Raw genomic sequence first — 15,852 nt, forward strand, 5'->3', positions numbered from 1 at the left:
AAATGTCACTATGGTAATCAATATGATATACAATATGGTGTACAGTATGTACCTCTTTTTCCTTGCGGAGTAATACCATCTACTGCAGGCGTGTCCAAAGTGCGGCCCGAGGGCCATTTGTGGCCCCCAGCTAATTTGTTAAAGGCCTCGGCCCATTCTAAAAAATACTATAATAAAAATGTAAAACATAAAAGAGTGTAATAAAAGAGTAAACAGTGACATGTAACAAGAAAAAGTTGCAGTGTTGACACTAACACAAAGCTGCTGTCACGCCAAATTTCTTCCCCCCGGAAGACATTTGGCGTGACAGCCCCTCTAATGCCTGAAGGACCCCAATGAGGGCGTGGTAATATCAAGTTGTATGACTCGTAAGGGTTACAGCTGCAAAATTAGCGAAGCAAAAATACTGTAGCTTGAAAGGTTAGCATGCTGGAATGCTAATAGTTTTTCCTCACTGTTATTTTTCACCAATGACAATCAGCCAATTATAATGCTTTTAAAACAGGCAGCTGTGTGGGCTGCTTTAAGGTCCTGCCACCCTCATTGGGGTCCTTCAGGCATTAGAGGGGTTTGTCACGCCAAATGTCTTCCAGGGGGAAGCTTTTTGTAGGGGGGAAGAAATATGGCGTGACACTGCCATGTGGACTGTTATTGACCTGCTGAAGGCTCCAATTGCTTCACTGGAACAATTTCACTTTCAAATATTTTGGGGGGATAATATTGCATATTTTGTGCAAAACAAAGTTTTCTTTCACAAAAAGGGCATCAAACAAACAAAAAAGTATGAAAAAAATTATAAAATCTTATAATCAAGAGATCTACAGAGTTAAGCGTTAAAAGTAAAAAAAATATAAGTATACAATTGGCTTATTTTCAACACTTATTCTTTTTTTATTGTTATGAATTATGGACCTATTTACGGTTCCAATTACGTCACGTCAAATATTCCACTTTGAAACGTTTTGGGGGAAAATGTTGCATAGTTTGTTTTTTTTGCCACATAAATAAGGTTTTTGACATAAAGGCCATAAACATAAAAACAAAAACAAATTTAAAGAAATGTTTTAACGACAGACCGACCTGAAGTTGATCTCGAGATTCAAGCGTTAAGTGAAAAAAATAATAATTGATGACTTATTTCTAACATTTGTATGACTTAGACCTTTCCGGAGACCAAACTTGACGAAAGCCATAAAGGTAAAAAAACTAAAACTATTGTATTGCTTTTAAAAAAGAAAAATATCAAAATGGCCCCCGCATACTTTGATTTTTCAGTCTGCGGAGATCAGTGGAAAAAGTTTGGACACCCCTGATCTACTGCCTGTGGAGCACCGTGTGCTCTGTGATACGTAAATGGAACTTTGTTCAATATTGCCGCGCTCTATAGTAAACAAACTGTGCTGAAGCTGTCTGTTTTCATTTTGAGAAGTTTTAAGAATGCAACCAAGTGGCAATGAGGATGGGATTGGCCCGCAAATGAGAGCCCACCACTGCACAGACGGTCACAGGTGACGGCAAGGCAAATGGTGGAATACTTTACTCCTGAGTGACAGCTTGTCATGATCCGTGGTCCAAATCATGTTTTGGTTATGTTCTGTTAGTTTTGGACGCCCTTAGTTCCTGTTTTGCACACTCCTGGGTATATTTTGGTCACCATGGGGATTAATTGGGTTCACCTGCCTCTGGTTAGTGATCACATGCTCAGTTGCTGTCAACCACTAATCAGAGAGCTATTTATTCACCTTGCTCACCACGCTCAGTCTGGCGTCATTGTTTGCTCCATGTCTTGCTACGTAGGTCTTGTTTGTTTCATGCCACAGTTCCCTGAGTATTGCTTGTCCCGAGTCCACGCTAAGCGTTAGCTTTAGCTCCAAGTGTGATCATCGCCTTGTGCCTTCGCCTTGTGTTCCGTTTTGTTTGTACCTCTTTGAATTTCGATGATTAAATCATGTTCCTACCGCACGCTTTCATCCGGAGTCGTCCGTCTGCATTTCAGGAGAACAAACCTGGCACAGCTACAATTGAAAAGCTAACAGCTGACGCCGCCTGCCACAGGGGAAGTGAAAACTATGGCACTGTGTCCTTTGAAGATGAAGATGAAGATTGGGAGTCTCATATAAACAAGTTGAATTGTATTTCGCTGCCAATGAGATTTGTGATAAGACAGTTCCCACACTAAAACATACACCTTTTGAGTAATATATTAGCTTCTGAAAAGCCTGCAACACGGTCATTTTCAACAATTGTAAGGACATTAAAAGAGCACCTGAGCCTAAAGCCCATTGTAACAGTAAAAAGGTTTTGTTTTCAAACTAAAGATGACAGCATTTCTGATTATCTGGCTGAACTGCGCAAGCCGTCTGAATTTTGTGAATATGTGACTGTAGACGCCTTTCGGCTTGCGTTCTCCCGGATCACTCAACACCACCAAGCTGCATTGACACCGATTTTATTTTTTTGTTTCCTTTCCCTTTTTCTTTTGGCACATGCGAATGTATATACACAATCTCAGTCTTTCGTTCCTGTCACGATGTATTCTCGCGCACGGAGAATACATCTGAATAGCGCCGCTGTAATTCAGCAACCTCCGCTCTTTGAGCCAATGTGAGCTGGTCATCACAAGGAAGGGGAGGGGGAGAGGCGGAGCGCGGGATCTCCGGCCCCAGCTCCTCCTTCACTACCGTCACCATGGAGACAGGCTCGGCCTCCCTCCATGCTTTCAGCAGTTTCACGTGGTAAATTTGCGTGTTTCCGCCCCGGTCCGAGCGCCGGACCTCATAATCTACCTCACTAGTCTGCCGTGTGACCACAAAAGGCCCTTGCCACTTGGCCAGTAATTTAGAGCTGGAGATTGGGAGTAGTACAAGTACTTTCTCTCCCGGTGAAAATTTCCGCAGCTGGGTTCCCCGATTATACGTGCGCTGTTGTCGTTGTTGGGCGCGGAGCAAATTTCCCCATGATAAGTGCGCCACCTTGTGAAGTTTTGCTCGCATGTCCAAAACGTATTGAATCTCATTTTTACTGCGGCTGGAGCCTTCCTCCCAGCTTTCTTTAATAAGGTCCAGCACGCCGCGCGGCCTCCTGCCGTAAAGTAACTCGAAATGCGAAAAGCCGACGGAGGTCTGGGGTGCCTCCCGCATCGCAAACATCAAGGGATCCAGCCATTTATCCCAATTAGGTCTGTCCTCGTGTATGAACTTACGGATCATGGTTTTTAGTGTTTTATTTAATCTTTCCACCAGTCCATCAGTTTGTGGATGGTAAACACTGGTGCGGATGGATTTAATTCCCAGTAATCCGTATAGTTCCTTTATCGTGCGTGACATAAAGGACGTGCCCTGGTCAGTAAGAATTTCTTTCGGAATTCCTACCCGGGAAATGACCGAAAAGAGTGCTTGTGCTACACTCTTTGCAGAGATGGAGCGCAGCGGCACTGCTTCGGGATATCGGGTTGCGTAATCCACTAGGACTAACACAAATCGATATCCCCGGGTGCTCGGGTGAAATGGTCCGATGAGGTCGATTCCGATTTTATCGAACGGGACCTCTACGAGCGGTAATGGGCGCAACGGGGCCTTAGGGATGGCCACTGAGTTAACCAGCTGGCAGTCCGGACAGGCCGCACACCATCGGCGTATGTCTGCCCAGATGCCTGGCCAATAGAATCGGACCATGACCCGATTGAGTGTTTTTTCGTACCCCATGTGGCCTGCGAGGGGATTGCAATGTCCCGCCTGGAATACCATTTCCCGGCGGGGTTTTGGGTGTATTCTTCGCCCGTTTGAGTGTCACGGGTCACTCAGTATAGTCTGTCTCTAATAATGGAAAAGTGGGGAAATACCCGCGTTTTCCCCGGGCGCACCAGCTGACCGTCGATGTAATCCACCTGGTCCCAGGCCGCGCGCAGAGTTTCATCGCGGGACTGTTCGAGGGGAAAGTCCTCCGTGGGTCTCCACTGGGAGGCAGGGGGGGCCTCCCGCAAAGCCCCCACCGGTTCCCCCTCGGCAGCGCCGCACGAACTTGCGTCGCCACTGAGTACTGCGCGGATACTTCCCTGTCCTACAGCCCGTGAACGCATCCCCACACATTGTTCCACTAGCTGGCTAAACCCCGGTCAATTTGTCCCTATAATCAGGGGGTGCGTAAGTCGCGCGCTTACGGCGACCTTTACCGTATGTTTTTGGCCCCGATACCAGATTTCGACAGGCACCACGGGATGCGTGTGCACATCCCCATGTATACACATTACCCTCCCCTGTGTCGCATGCCTCAACGCCCTGGGTCGAACCAGGTTCTGGTGGATCATGCACTGTTTACAGCCCGAATCCACCATAGCCCGGTGTATACTCCCTTGCACCCTGGATCGGGGGAGGGTGTTGGAGGTCCGGCAACCCGTATCACCTGGCCTACTTCCATTGCGGAGCACTCCCGCCGTGTGTGACCGGGCTGTCCGCACCTCCAACACACCTGCCCTGGTGCTCGAAGTGCTGTCTGCGAGGGAAGCCCTCCATCAGCGGCGCCGGTACCCTGGAAAAGAGGAGCAGAGGTAACATTATATTTTTCCCTCCCCCTTTGGGATATTGCTGGCTTGTGTGTGCGTGTACGTGTGGGTGGGTGTTGTCTCTCTTTTTTTTTTTTTTTGATGGAGTTGTCCGATGCTGGAACCTGCTCGTGGGTTGGCGCCTCCCCCCCCTATCGGGAACGGGCCTCCGGGGCTGTCGCGGCCTCCGGCATCAGGGGTCGTCTCTGCGGAGCAGGTGTGGGTCTTGTTGCTGCCTCTTTCTGGACTGCCAGGTGGTCCTCCGTGAGGTTCACCGCTGTCATCAGGTCGCTGGGGCGGTGATATTGCACCCATGCGGCGGTCCGGGCTGGTATCGCTGCAATGAATTGTTCCAATACTATCAGCTCGAACATGTTGCTTTCTGCTGCCTGGAGCTGGAGCCATCTAGTCGCTGCGTCCCACAGTTGTTGTGCCAGGGTGAATGGTCTGTCCTCGGGGCCCAGCATCAAGGCTCGGAATCTGTGTCGGTGGTCTTCTGGGCTGCTTCCAATTCGGTCAAGGATTGCACGGCGCAGGTTCGTAAACTGCATGCGGGCGGCCGCTGGGAGACTCCGCACCGCCCGCTGCGCCTCCCCCGCCAGGAGTGGCAGCAGTCTCGGCCGTGGCTGTGGCCTCGAAGATGACGAGGTATGCGTGTGGGTCTTCTGTCTCCACCATGCGCTGCATGGATCCTCCTCTCCGGTCTACTACCCCCTCCGCTCTGTCCATGAGAGCTTGCAGCACCCGCGTTTGCTGCTGGGATGCCGCCGCCACTTCTGCCAGGACGTGGCCAAGTACATCCAGGGGGTTTGTGGTGGACATTGTCAGGGTCCGTTATATGTTGGGTGCCACTGTAGACGCCTTTCGGCTTGCGTTCTCCCGGATCACTCAACACCACCAAGCTGGATTGACACCGTTTTTATTTTTTTGTTTCCTTTCCCTTTTTCTTTTGGCACATGCAAATGTATATACACAATCTCAGTCTTTCGTTCCTGTCACGCCAGTCTTTCTCCCGCAGCCTCCCGTGCCTTTCGGTGTCAGCCTCACCCCGCGTCTCTCTATGTCTTTTCGACCCCGTTCATGGTCTCCGGCCCCCCTGATAAAGAGACAGGTGATTAGACAACTCGTCCCAGCTGAGAAATCTCCTCACCTGTCATTGCTTCACAGCCGGCTCCTGCGCACGCCCTGCCCGCAGGGGTCGCGTCGACCACGCCCCTCTACAGTGACAGACTAGTATGTGGCATGCACTGTCTAGACCAGGGGTCACCAACGCAGTGCCCGCGGGCACCATGTAGCCCGTAAGGACCAGATGAGTAGCCTGCCGGCCTGTTCTATAAATAGCTTAAATAGCAGCACTTACCAGTGAGCTGCCTCTATTTTTTTATTTAATTTATTTACTAGCAAACTAGCGACATTTTTAATTCTAAGAGAGACACAACTCAAATAGAATGTGAAAATATTTTAAAGACTTGGTCTTCACTTGTTTAAATACATTCATTAATTTATTTTACTTTGCTTTTTATAACTTTCAGAAAGACAATTTTAGAGAAAAAATACAACCTTAAAAATGATATTAGGATTTTTAAACACATATACCTTTTTACATTTTAAATAATTTCCTCTTCTTTCCTGACAATTTAAATCAATGTTCAAGTAAATAATTTTTTTTTACTCCAAAGAATAATAAATACATTTTAATTTAATTCTTCATTTTAGCTTCTGTTTTTTCGACGAAGAATCCATCTTCTTCCGCTTATCCGAGGTCGGGTCGCGGGGGCAACAGCTTAAGCAGGGAAACCCAGACTTCCCTCTCCCCAGCCACTTCGTCTAGCTCTTCCCGGGGGATCCCGAGGCGTTCCCAGGCCAGCCGGGAGACATAGTCTTCCCAACGTGTCCTGGGTCTTCCCCGTGGCCTCCTACCGGTTGGACGTGCCCTAAACACCTCCCTAGGGAGGCGTTCGGGTGGCATCCTGACCAGATGCCCGGACCACCTCATCTGGCTCCTCTCGATGTGAAGGAGCAGCGGCTTTACTTTGAGTTCCTCCTGGACGGCAGAACTTCTCACCCTATCTCTAAGGGAGAGCCCCGCCACACGGCGGAGGAAACTCATTTCGGCCGCTTGTACCCGTGATCTTATCCTTTCGGTCATGACCCAAAGCTCATAACCATAGGTGAGGATGGGAATGTAGATCGACCGGTAAATTGAGAGCTTTGCCTTCCGGCTCAGCTCCTTCTTCACCACAACGGATCGGTACAACGTCCGCATTACTGAAGACGCCACACCGATCCGCCTGTCGATCTCACGATCCACTCTTCCCTCACTCGTGAACAAGACTCCTAGGTACTTGAACTCCTCCACTTGGGGCAGGGTCTCCTCCCCAACCCGGAGATGGCATTCCACCCTTTTCCGGGCGAGAACCATGGACTCGGACTTGGAGGAATAATATTTGTGAAAAATTTCTTTAAACTTATTATGATAAAAATTCAAAAAAGTTATTTTGGCAAATCTAGAAAATCTGTAGAATCAAATGTAAATCTTATTCAAAAGTCTGGAAAATCTAGAAGAAATAATGATTTGTCTTTGTTAGAAATAACGCTTGGTCCAATTTGTTACATATTATAACAAAGTGCAGATTGGATTTTAACCTATTTAAAACATGTCATCAAAATTCCAAACATTTATCTTAATCAGGAAAAATTACTAATGATGTTCCATAAATCATTTTTTTTTTCAAAAAGATTCGAATTAGCTAGTTTTTCTCTTCTTTTTTTCGGTTGAATTTTGAGTTTTAAAGAGTCGAAATTGAAGATAAACTATGTTTCAAAATGTAATTTTCATTTTTTTCCAGTTTTCTCCTCTTTAAAACCGTTCAATTAAGTGTTTTTTTCATCATTTATTCTCTACAAGAAACCTTGCGTAAAAGGAAAAAAAATGTACGACGGAATGACGGAAAGTGTGTATCAAACTAGCAGCCCTTCGCATTTAACAGTACCCAAGAAGTAGCTCTTGGTTTCAAAAAGGTTGGTGACCCCTGGTCTAGCCATACAAACAAGGCCTCTGTCAGAAAAGGATCTCACATTGGACAATACAATGGCTATAGCTGTGTCAAGGCAAACAGCAGCAAAAGATGCTTTTGGAGCTACATAAAAAGGCTGTGGATAGCCCTATCCACAAAACGTCAATGAATGAAAACAAAAAACATGACCAAAAGTGCTACAGATGTGGAAAGACTTCCCGTGATGCAAATGACTGAGATAAGAATTGCAAGAAGTGTAACAAACTTGGCCATATAGAAAGAGTGTACAGACAAAGACCAGTGACAGTAACCTTTCTGCTCTTAATAATAGCCTGAGGCACTGTGGGCAAGAAATAGTAGCTTCTCAGTATTATTTCCCACAATAACAATGTTGCTATAGTTTGGTTAATATACAGGTTACGACATGTAAATGGAGCTTTGTTGGCAGTTTTGGATGTTTTTCAGAGGGTTTTATAAATGAAAGAGTAGATCACATTAGGTGCATTGTTTGCCGCTTCTTCTAGACATTCTTTTACTATTTAGAACACACAAAAAAGAGAGAGACATTTGTGTTCATGTCTCAAATAAGGATTGTGAATGATGGGCAAAATTCCCCCAAAAATGCAGATTTCCATTAAGCGAGCAATTTTTATGAAAAACAACAGGACAGACCATGACTAGAGCATACTTGCCAACCTTGAGACCTCCGAATTCTGGAGGTGGTGTGGGGCAGCACTAACCATAAGAGTTAGTGCTGCAAGGGTGTCCGGGTATTTGTTCTGTTGTGTTTATGTTGTGTTACGGTGTGGATGTTCTGCCTAAATGTGTTTGTCATTCTCTTTGGTGTGGGTTTACAGTGTGGCGCATATTTGTAACAGTGTTTAAGTTGTTTATACGGCCACCCTCAGTGTGACCTGCATGGCTGTTGATCAAGTATGCGTTGCATTCACTTATGTGTGTCGCATATATTATGTGACTGTTTAGGCAAGCTGTTTATACGGAGGAAAAGCGGACGTGACGACAGGTTGTAGAGGCAGTGTCTTTAAAGGCCTACTGAAATGAGATTTTCTTATTTAAACGGGGGTAGCAGGTCCATTCTATGTATCATACTTGATCATTGTGCGATATTGCCATATTTTTGCTAAAAGGATTTAGTAGAGAACATCCACGATAAAGTACGCAACTTTCGGTGCAAAGAGAAAAGCCCTGCCTCTACCGGAAGTCGCAGACGATGACGTCACAAGTTGATGGCTTCTCACATATTCACATTGATTTTAATGGGAGCCACCAACAAAAACAGCTATTCGGACCGACAAAACGACAATTTCATCATTATTTGAGCGAGAATGAAAGATTCGTGTTTGAGGATATTTATAGCGACGGACTAGAAAAAAAAAAAAAAAAAGTTAAAAAACAAAACAAAAATGTGATTGGATTGGGGCGGATTCTGATGTTTTTAGAAACATTTACTAGGATAATTTTGGGAAATCCCTTATCTTTCTATTGTGTTGCTAGTGTTTTAGTGAGTTTAACAGTACCTGGTAGTCGGAAGTGTACGTCCACGGGTGTGTTGACGCGCATTGTCTCAGGGAAGTCGACGGCAGCTGTATGAGCGGCACAAGCTCAGTTGATCTCCGGTAAGAAGCGACTTTTTACCACAATTTTCTTACCAAAACCTGCTGGTTGACATTCGGTTGGGATCCATGTTCGCTGTAATCCATAGTAAAGTTTCACCTCCGTGAATTTTAAACAAGGAATCACCGTGTGTTTGTGTGGCTAAAGGCTAAAGCTTCCCAACTCCATCTTTCTACTTTGACTTCTCCAATATCTTTATAATTGAACAAATTGCAAAGGATTCAGCAACACAGATCTCCAAAATACTGTGTAATTATGCCGTTAAAGCAGACGACTTTTAGCTGTGTGTGTGCAGCGCTCATATTTCCTAACAGCCCGTGACGTCAAGCGTACACCTCATCATTACGCGACGTTTTCAAGAAAAAACTCCCAGGAAATTTAAAATTGCAATTTAGTAGACTAAAAAGGCCGTATTGGCATGTGTTGTAATGTTAATATTTCATCATTGATATATAAACTATCAGACTGCGTGGTGGGTAGTAGTGGGTTTCAGTAGGCCTTTAACGCACGCCCCCAATATTGTTGTCCGGGAGAAGGTTTGCCTACTGAAATTAAGGGGAGTCTCCTGGGAAAATTGGGAGGGTTGGCAAGTATGTTGATGAGTTGGTCGACATGCATCATCGTCAACTAAAGAGCTGAACCAGGTTGTCCCAACTTTCCCCAGTAAGAGTGTATAAAAAAAAAAAAAATCATTATAATTGCCACTTTGGTGCATTTAGTACATTAAAGATGCTAAGTGGCAGGTTCAAATCGGGACACAAGAAATAAGTCTCTTCATTGCCCTTTTTTTTAGTTTGGCACAATAAGACAGATTGAGTACTTACACTCCTCATTGTCATAAAATGACAAGGCAGACTGCTGATCAGGGGATGGCGAGTAGTCCGGGATCACTTCATATTCATGAACGGGACCAGCAACAAGAGCATCCCGGCCGTAAGGATGGCGTCCACCACTCATAGGAAGGTTACACATGGAAGCATAATCACCTAGAAGAGCAAGCAGATACAGTATAAAATATTGTTTCTGTCATCTACTTTTGGGGACATTAGAGATGCATACTTTTCATACAAAAAGGTACGACTGTCATGGCACAAGCTTGTTTTCAAGGTATAAACAAAGTTCACCGGTTGATATGCAGTAGGGTTGTTAACGATAAGCCGATATGAGTGGATACCCAGTTACAGCTCCCTCAATCGATAAGATTCTTACGGTTAAACGAGGGTAAACACATAAACCGGTTATCGTGCCAAACTAGAAATCAGTTTTTTGTCTTTAAAATGACACGAGAGCCAGAGTTGCCCGTGAAAAGAGTCACGTGTTGGTTTCGTTACTTATGTAACTACAGACAAGAATAAATGTAGCAATCAGTTGACAGTTTATCTTTAAGACAACGTGAGAGTCACGGCCGCCTGTCAAAAAATGACCCGCAAAATACGTAACGTCAACACCACAGACCGTCTCCGTGCTGTGCCGTCCGTCAATATTGTAACATCCCAATGAATGGCGGCTCAGACACATTCCGAGTTTGTATTTCTTTATTTCACAGAATGCAACGTTCACGTACAAACGGCTCAATCTCCGTTTCTCACTCTCTTTTCCGCCAACTTTACTTTCCCCTTTCAGCTCCACAACACACGTCACTTCCCATACTTGCCCCGGAAGTCCCACCACCCAGTAAAGCCATTAGCTCGAACCAGTAGGCGTCTTTGACAACACTGACTTGACTAGTGGAAAAAAAATATATTGGACATGTGTTTGCCTTTTTACTTCACACATTATTAACGGTATTCACTCCGCAACCATTGCACATGTCACCCAGTGGGGGGATTCCCATATCTGCGGTCCCTTCCAAGGTTTCTCGTTGTTCCCATTGGGTTGAGATTTTCCTTGCCCTGATGTGGGATCTGAGTCGAGGATTTTGTTGTGGCTTGTAAAGCCTTTTGAGACATTTGTGATTAAGGACTACATAGGTAAACTTTGATCGATTGATACCTTATAAAACATAATTGGGGATATATTTTGCGCTTTAAAAATGTTTAAATACTGGAAGCATTTCACTTTTATAGAATATATGCTTTTTTTTAATATTTGAAAATGAATGTGCTTATGAGTGTTCTCATTCATCAGGTTATTATTATTCTCATTGAAATGGTCTGTTGTCTTCCAAGACGTTTGGCCTCACTGTCACAGTTATTTGATGTCGAACCCCAGGATGCAGAGAAGGAGGCAGGCATTGAATGGGAAAACATGGTTTTAATTTAAAATACTACAACTAGAACAAACAAACAAACTAACAACTAACAAACTAAGGGTCTTTAGCATAGAAGCTAGCAAGAAACAAAAAATGACCTAGCATTGAAGCTAGCGGGTAGCAAACAGGAAAAACTTGAAATGGCTAATGCTAACAGAAACAGCTTACCGCTATGACGACCAGGACAAAATGTAGCACGACAGGTAGTAGCTGTAACAAAACGACACGACAAGAGCGACATGTGGCAACGACAATACAAATGACAATACAATGATCCAGCAACTGACGCAACACAAAGCAGGTACAAATAGGAGCGGGCTGATTGGCAACGAGTGTGGCCAGGTGCCAATCAGCCGCAGCTGAGGAGGAACACAGCACTCAGGGAACAAGACAGGAAGCTGACAAAATAAGAGCACTTGACAGGAACTAAGGATAGGAAATACTAAACACAGAGGAAACAGACAAATGCAGAGGAAAAAACTAAAACATAGACAAACTGTCAGGGGAAAGCCTGACACTCACATCCGAGTAGTTTTCATCAGTTAATGCTCACAAATTTAGTTTGGACAGATCTAGTCTGAGTGCTGGTTGCTAAGGTCCTAATTATTTATCCTCTAAGAGTGAACGTACACAAAGATGCTTATGTTCTCTTGCGGCGTGAAATAGAATGTGTCTATCAACAAATGTTAACCACAAAATCAAATCGTTCATACACTGATCATATCTGTTTGAATCGTTCATACAACTGCATCAAATCGCATCAAATAATCGGTATTATAAATAAATCTTTTTTGAATATCATCGTAACTCAAGTATAGAGATGCGAATCGAATCGTCCATCACAAGGAGATTTATATCACTAATGCATAGCAGAACACTTACCATGAATTGATTTACGTAGACCCTGACTTGAACAAGTTGAAAAACGTATTCGGGTGTTACCATTTAGTGGTCAAATGTACGAAATATGTACTGAACTGTGCAATCTACTAATAAAAGTAACATCTTCAACCAACTCCTTTTAGTCATCAAACAATAGGGAGTTTATGCTCATCTTGAAGAGATGTTTCTTGTTGCCAGCAAGACGCCAGAATATTTTAACTTCCTGTCTGCCACTACTTCCATGCTAAATAGTTAGTCCTCTTCTTTTGTACTTTAGTTTTTTTCGTCCTCTGTTATGTGTCGATGGAACCAGCTTTGGTTTGGACTTTCCACTCACTCACTCACTCCATCCATCCATCCATCCATTTTCTACCGCTTGTCCTTCATTGCCATCATATAAAAACCTTGTTTCTGGTCCATTCACAGCAGTGGTGTGTGTGTTTACACATACCAGTGTTTTTGGTGGGACATAAGGCACAATCCATGCCCCACGCCTCTCCAAAGAGACAGCAGCACTCGGTGAACGTCGTCTTCCTGTCGGCACCCAACGGCTGCGTGCACGTCATGGATTCTGTCACCTTCTGCCAGCAGATACCTTGAAAGTCGATATGTCCTCCTTCATGTTGCTCTGACAAACACATCAAGCATTAATACACACACGTTCTCATTTGATCAGCTTCTACGGATACCGCTCACCATAAAGGCTGAGCTGAACTGGGATTTTTTTTTTTTTTTAACTTTCTATTTAAACTATAAATCTATTAATTGTTTCTATATATTCTAAAAACCCCGTTTCCATTTGAGTTGGGAAATTGTGTTAGATGTAAATATAAACGGAATACAATGATTTGTAAATCATGTTCAACCCATATTCAATTGAATGCACTACAAAGACAAGTTATTTGATGTTCAAACTCCTAAACTTAATTATTATTTGCAAAAATAAAAATGTACTTAAAATTTCATGGCTGCAACATGTGCCAAAGTAGTTGGGAAAGGGCATGTTCACCACTGTGTTTCATCACCTTTTCTTTTAACAACACTCAATAAACGTTTGAGAACTGAGGAAACTAATTGTTGAAGCTTTGAAAGTGGAATTCTTTCCCATTCTTGTTTTATGTAGAGCTTCAGTCGTTCAACAGTCGGGGGTCTCCTCTGTCGTATTTTACGCCTCATAATGCGCCACACATTTTCGATGGGAGACAGGTCTGGACTGCAGGCGGACCAGGAAAGTACCTGCACTCTTTTTGTACGAAGCCACGCTGTTGTAGCACGTTCTGAATGGGGCTTGGCATTGTCTTGCTGAAATAAGCAGGGGCGTCCCTGAAAAAGACGGCGCTTAGATGGCAGCATATGTTGTTCCAAAACCTGTATGTGCCTTTCAGCATTAATGGTGCTTTCACGGATGTGTAAGTTACCCATGCCTTGGGCACTAATGCACCCCCATACCATCACAGATGCTGGGTTTTGAACTTTGCGTCGATAACAGTCTGGATGGTTGGCTTCCCCTTTGGTCCGGATGACACAAAGTCGAATATTTCCAATATTAATTTGAAATGTGGACCTTGTCAGACCACAGAACACTTTTCCACTTTGCATCGGTCCATCTTAGATGGCGTTTCTGGATGTTGTTGATAAATGGCTTTTGCTTTGCATAGTAGAGCTTTAACTTGCACGTACAGATGTAGCGACAAACTGTATTTAGTGACAGTGGTTTTCTGAAGTGTTCCTGAGCCCATGTGGTGATATCCCTTAGAACCTGATGTTTTGATACATTGCCGTCTGAAGGATCAAAGGTCACGATAATACAATGTTGGTTTCTGGCCATGCCGCTTACGTGGAGTGAATTCTCCAGATTCTCTGAACCTTTTGATGATATTATGGACCGTGGATGTTGAAATCCCTAAATTTCTTGCTATTGCACTTTGAGAAACGTTCTTAAACTGTTTGACTATTTGCTCACGCAGTTGTGGACAAAGGGGTGTACCTCGCCTCATCCTTTCTTGTGAAAGACTGACCATTTTTTGGGAAGCTGTTTTTATACCCAATCATGGCACCACCTGTTCCCAATTAGCCTGCACACCTGTGGAATGTTCCAAATAAGTGTTTGATGAGCATTCCTTAACTTTATCAGTATTTATTGCCACCTTTCCCAACTTATTTGTCACGTGTTGCTGGCATCAAATTCTAAAGTTAATGATTATTTGCAAAAAAACAAATGTTTATCAGTTTGAACATCAAATATGTTGTGTTTGTAGCATAGTCAACAGAATATGGGTTGAAAATGATTTGCAAATGTGTGTTCCGTTTATATTTACATCCAACACAATTTCCTAACTCATATGGAAATGGGGTTTGTACACTGTCTGAGGGAATATGGGCTCCAGTTCTGTGAATGACGTCACACTAAGACATATTGAGTGTGACCATGGAACGGGGCTTTGCCAAGTACAGTTATCTACCGCTTACTCAAAAAGTAATTGATATCATAGTATGCAAACTGTTAGCATTTCAGTACAGCTTCGGCTTTTTAGCATTTGCACGCACGTAGAAACAGAGTGGGCCAGAAGTGGATAAATGCACTGATTGTTAATCCAGACCTCCATGGGTTAATGATTTTAATTCTATCGATCTTTCCAAATGAAAAACTTTTCATTGACTTGTGTCCCACTTATTCTAAACTCATAACTTTGAATATGACTCATGCAAATATTTCATCAAGCTTTCTGTATTTTTTACCAGGACTGAAGTAAAAGAATGCAGACTGTACACAAAATACGTACAGGTTGGCAGGAAAACAAGTCTTACCAGCTGCCTCAGGAACAAAGACGCAGCGATTGGTGCCGGGGTCCAGCACCATGGGATGTGTGCAGAAACAAACGTAGGATCCTTCTGTGTTCAAACATTTTCCTCCAAGACACAACGACTCGTCCGCACACTCGTTTATGTCTATTATAAAAAAAGCAGGGCGTTAACAAAGTTGGAATTATTCGTCATATAAATTAGTTGTGTCCTCATACAACTTTCCCACTTCCGATATGATACCAACATTGGAGCCTTAACTATTGGACGATACTGATATTGGTGTAATATCAGTACGAATCATACATACTTGCAATATTTTGCAGAGTGGAATGTTAGAAAAGGTTTGATCAAGTGAAATATAATTTGTGTAAAGTAAAACAAAATGTATTTATACAGTATGCCTGCTGGTCTCATCCATACTTGCCAACCCTCATGGATTTTCCGGGAGACTCCCGAAATTCAGCGCCTCTCCCGAAAACCTCCCGAAAGAAATTTTGTCCCGAAAATCTCCCGAAATTCAGCTGGAGCTGGGGGCCACGCCTCCTCTAGCTCAAACATGCACAGTTCGAAGCTTGAAAGGGAGGATTGCAGGCGGATCTGACGGCATTTAAAATCATTTTTAAAAACGACTGCTAATCCTCCTCCTTTTCGACTGGACGACCGCGGAGAATTAAAGTAGGAACACTCCGGAGGCAGAAGTTCATTAAGAGGGGCGGACTCAC

At 43.8% G+C, this 15,852-nt stretch overlaps 1 protein-coding gene across 3 annotated transcripts in view; it reads right to left on the reverse strand.

The window, feature by feature from the left end:
- ltbp1 (latent transforming growth factor beta binding protein 1) overlaps positions 1 to 15,852 on the reverse strand; it is a 288,869-nt gene that overhangs the window by 6,988 nt on the left and 266,029 nt on the right. For 2 of the 3 annotated variants that reach the window (XM_061911089.1, XM_061911090.1), the window contains 3 exons: positions 15,134 to 15,274; positions 12,777 to 12,953; positions 10,017 to 10,178 (listed from right to left, as the gene is read on the reverse strand). In XM_061911089.1, coding sequence (XP_061767073.1) covers positions 10,017 to 10,178; positions 12,777 to 12,953; positions 15,134 to 15,274 — 480 coding nt within the window. Of the gene's footprint in view, positions 1 to 52; positions 5,637 to 10,016; positions 10,179 to 12,776; positions 12,954 to 15,133; positions 15,275 to 15,852 lie in introns of all 3 variants that reach the window. The other variant, XR_009808158.1, reaches the window with a different exon arrangement.

The sequence above is a fragment of the Nerophis ophidion genome, linkage group LG09, assembly GCF_033978795.1.
Source record: "Nerophis ophidion isolate RoL-2023_Sa linkage group LG09, RoL_Noph_v1.0, whole genome shotgun sequence".
Taxonomy (NCBI): domain Eukaryota; kingdom Metazoa; phylum Chordata; class Actinopteri; order Syngnathiformes; family Syngnathidae; genus Nerophis; species Nerophis ophidion.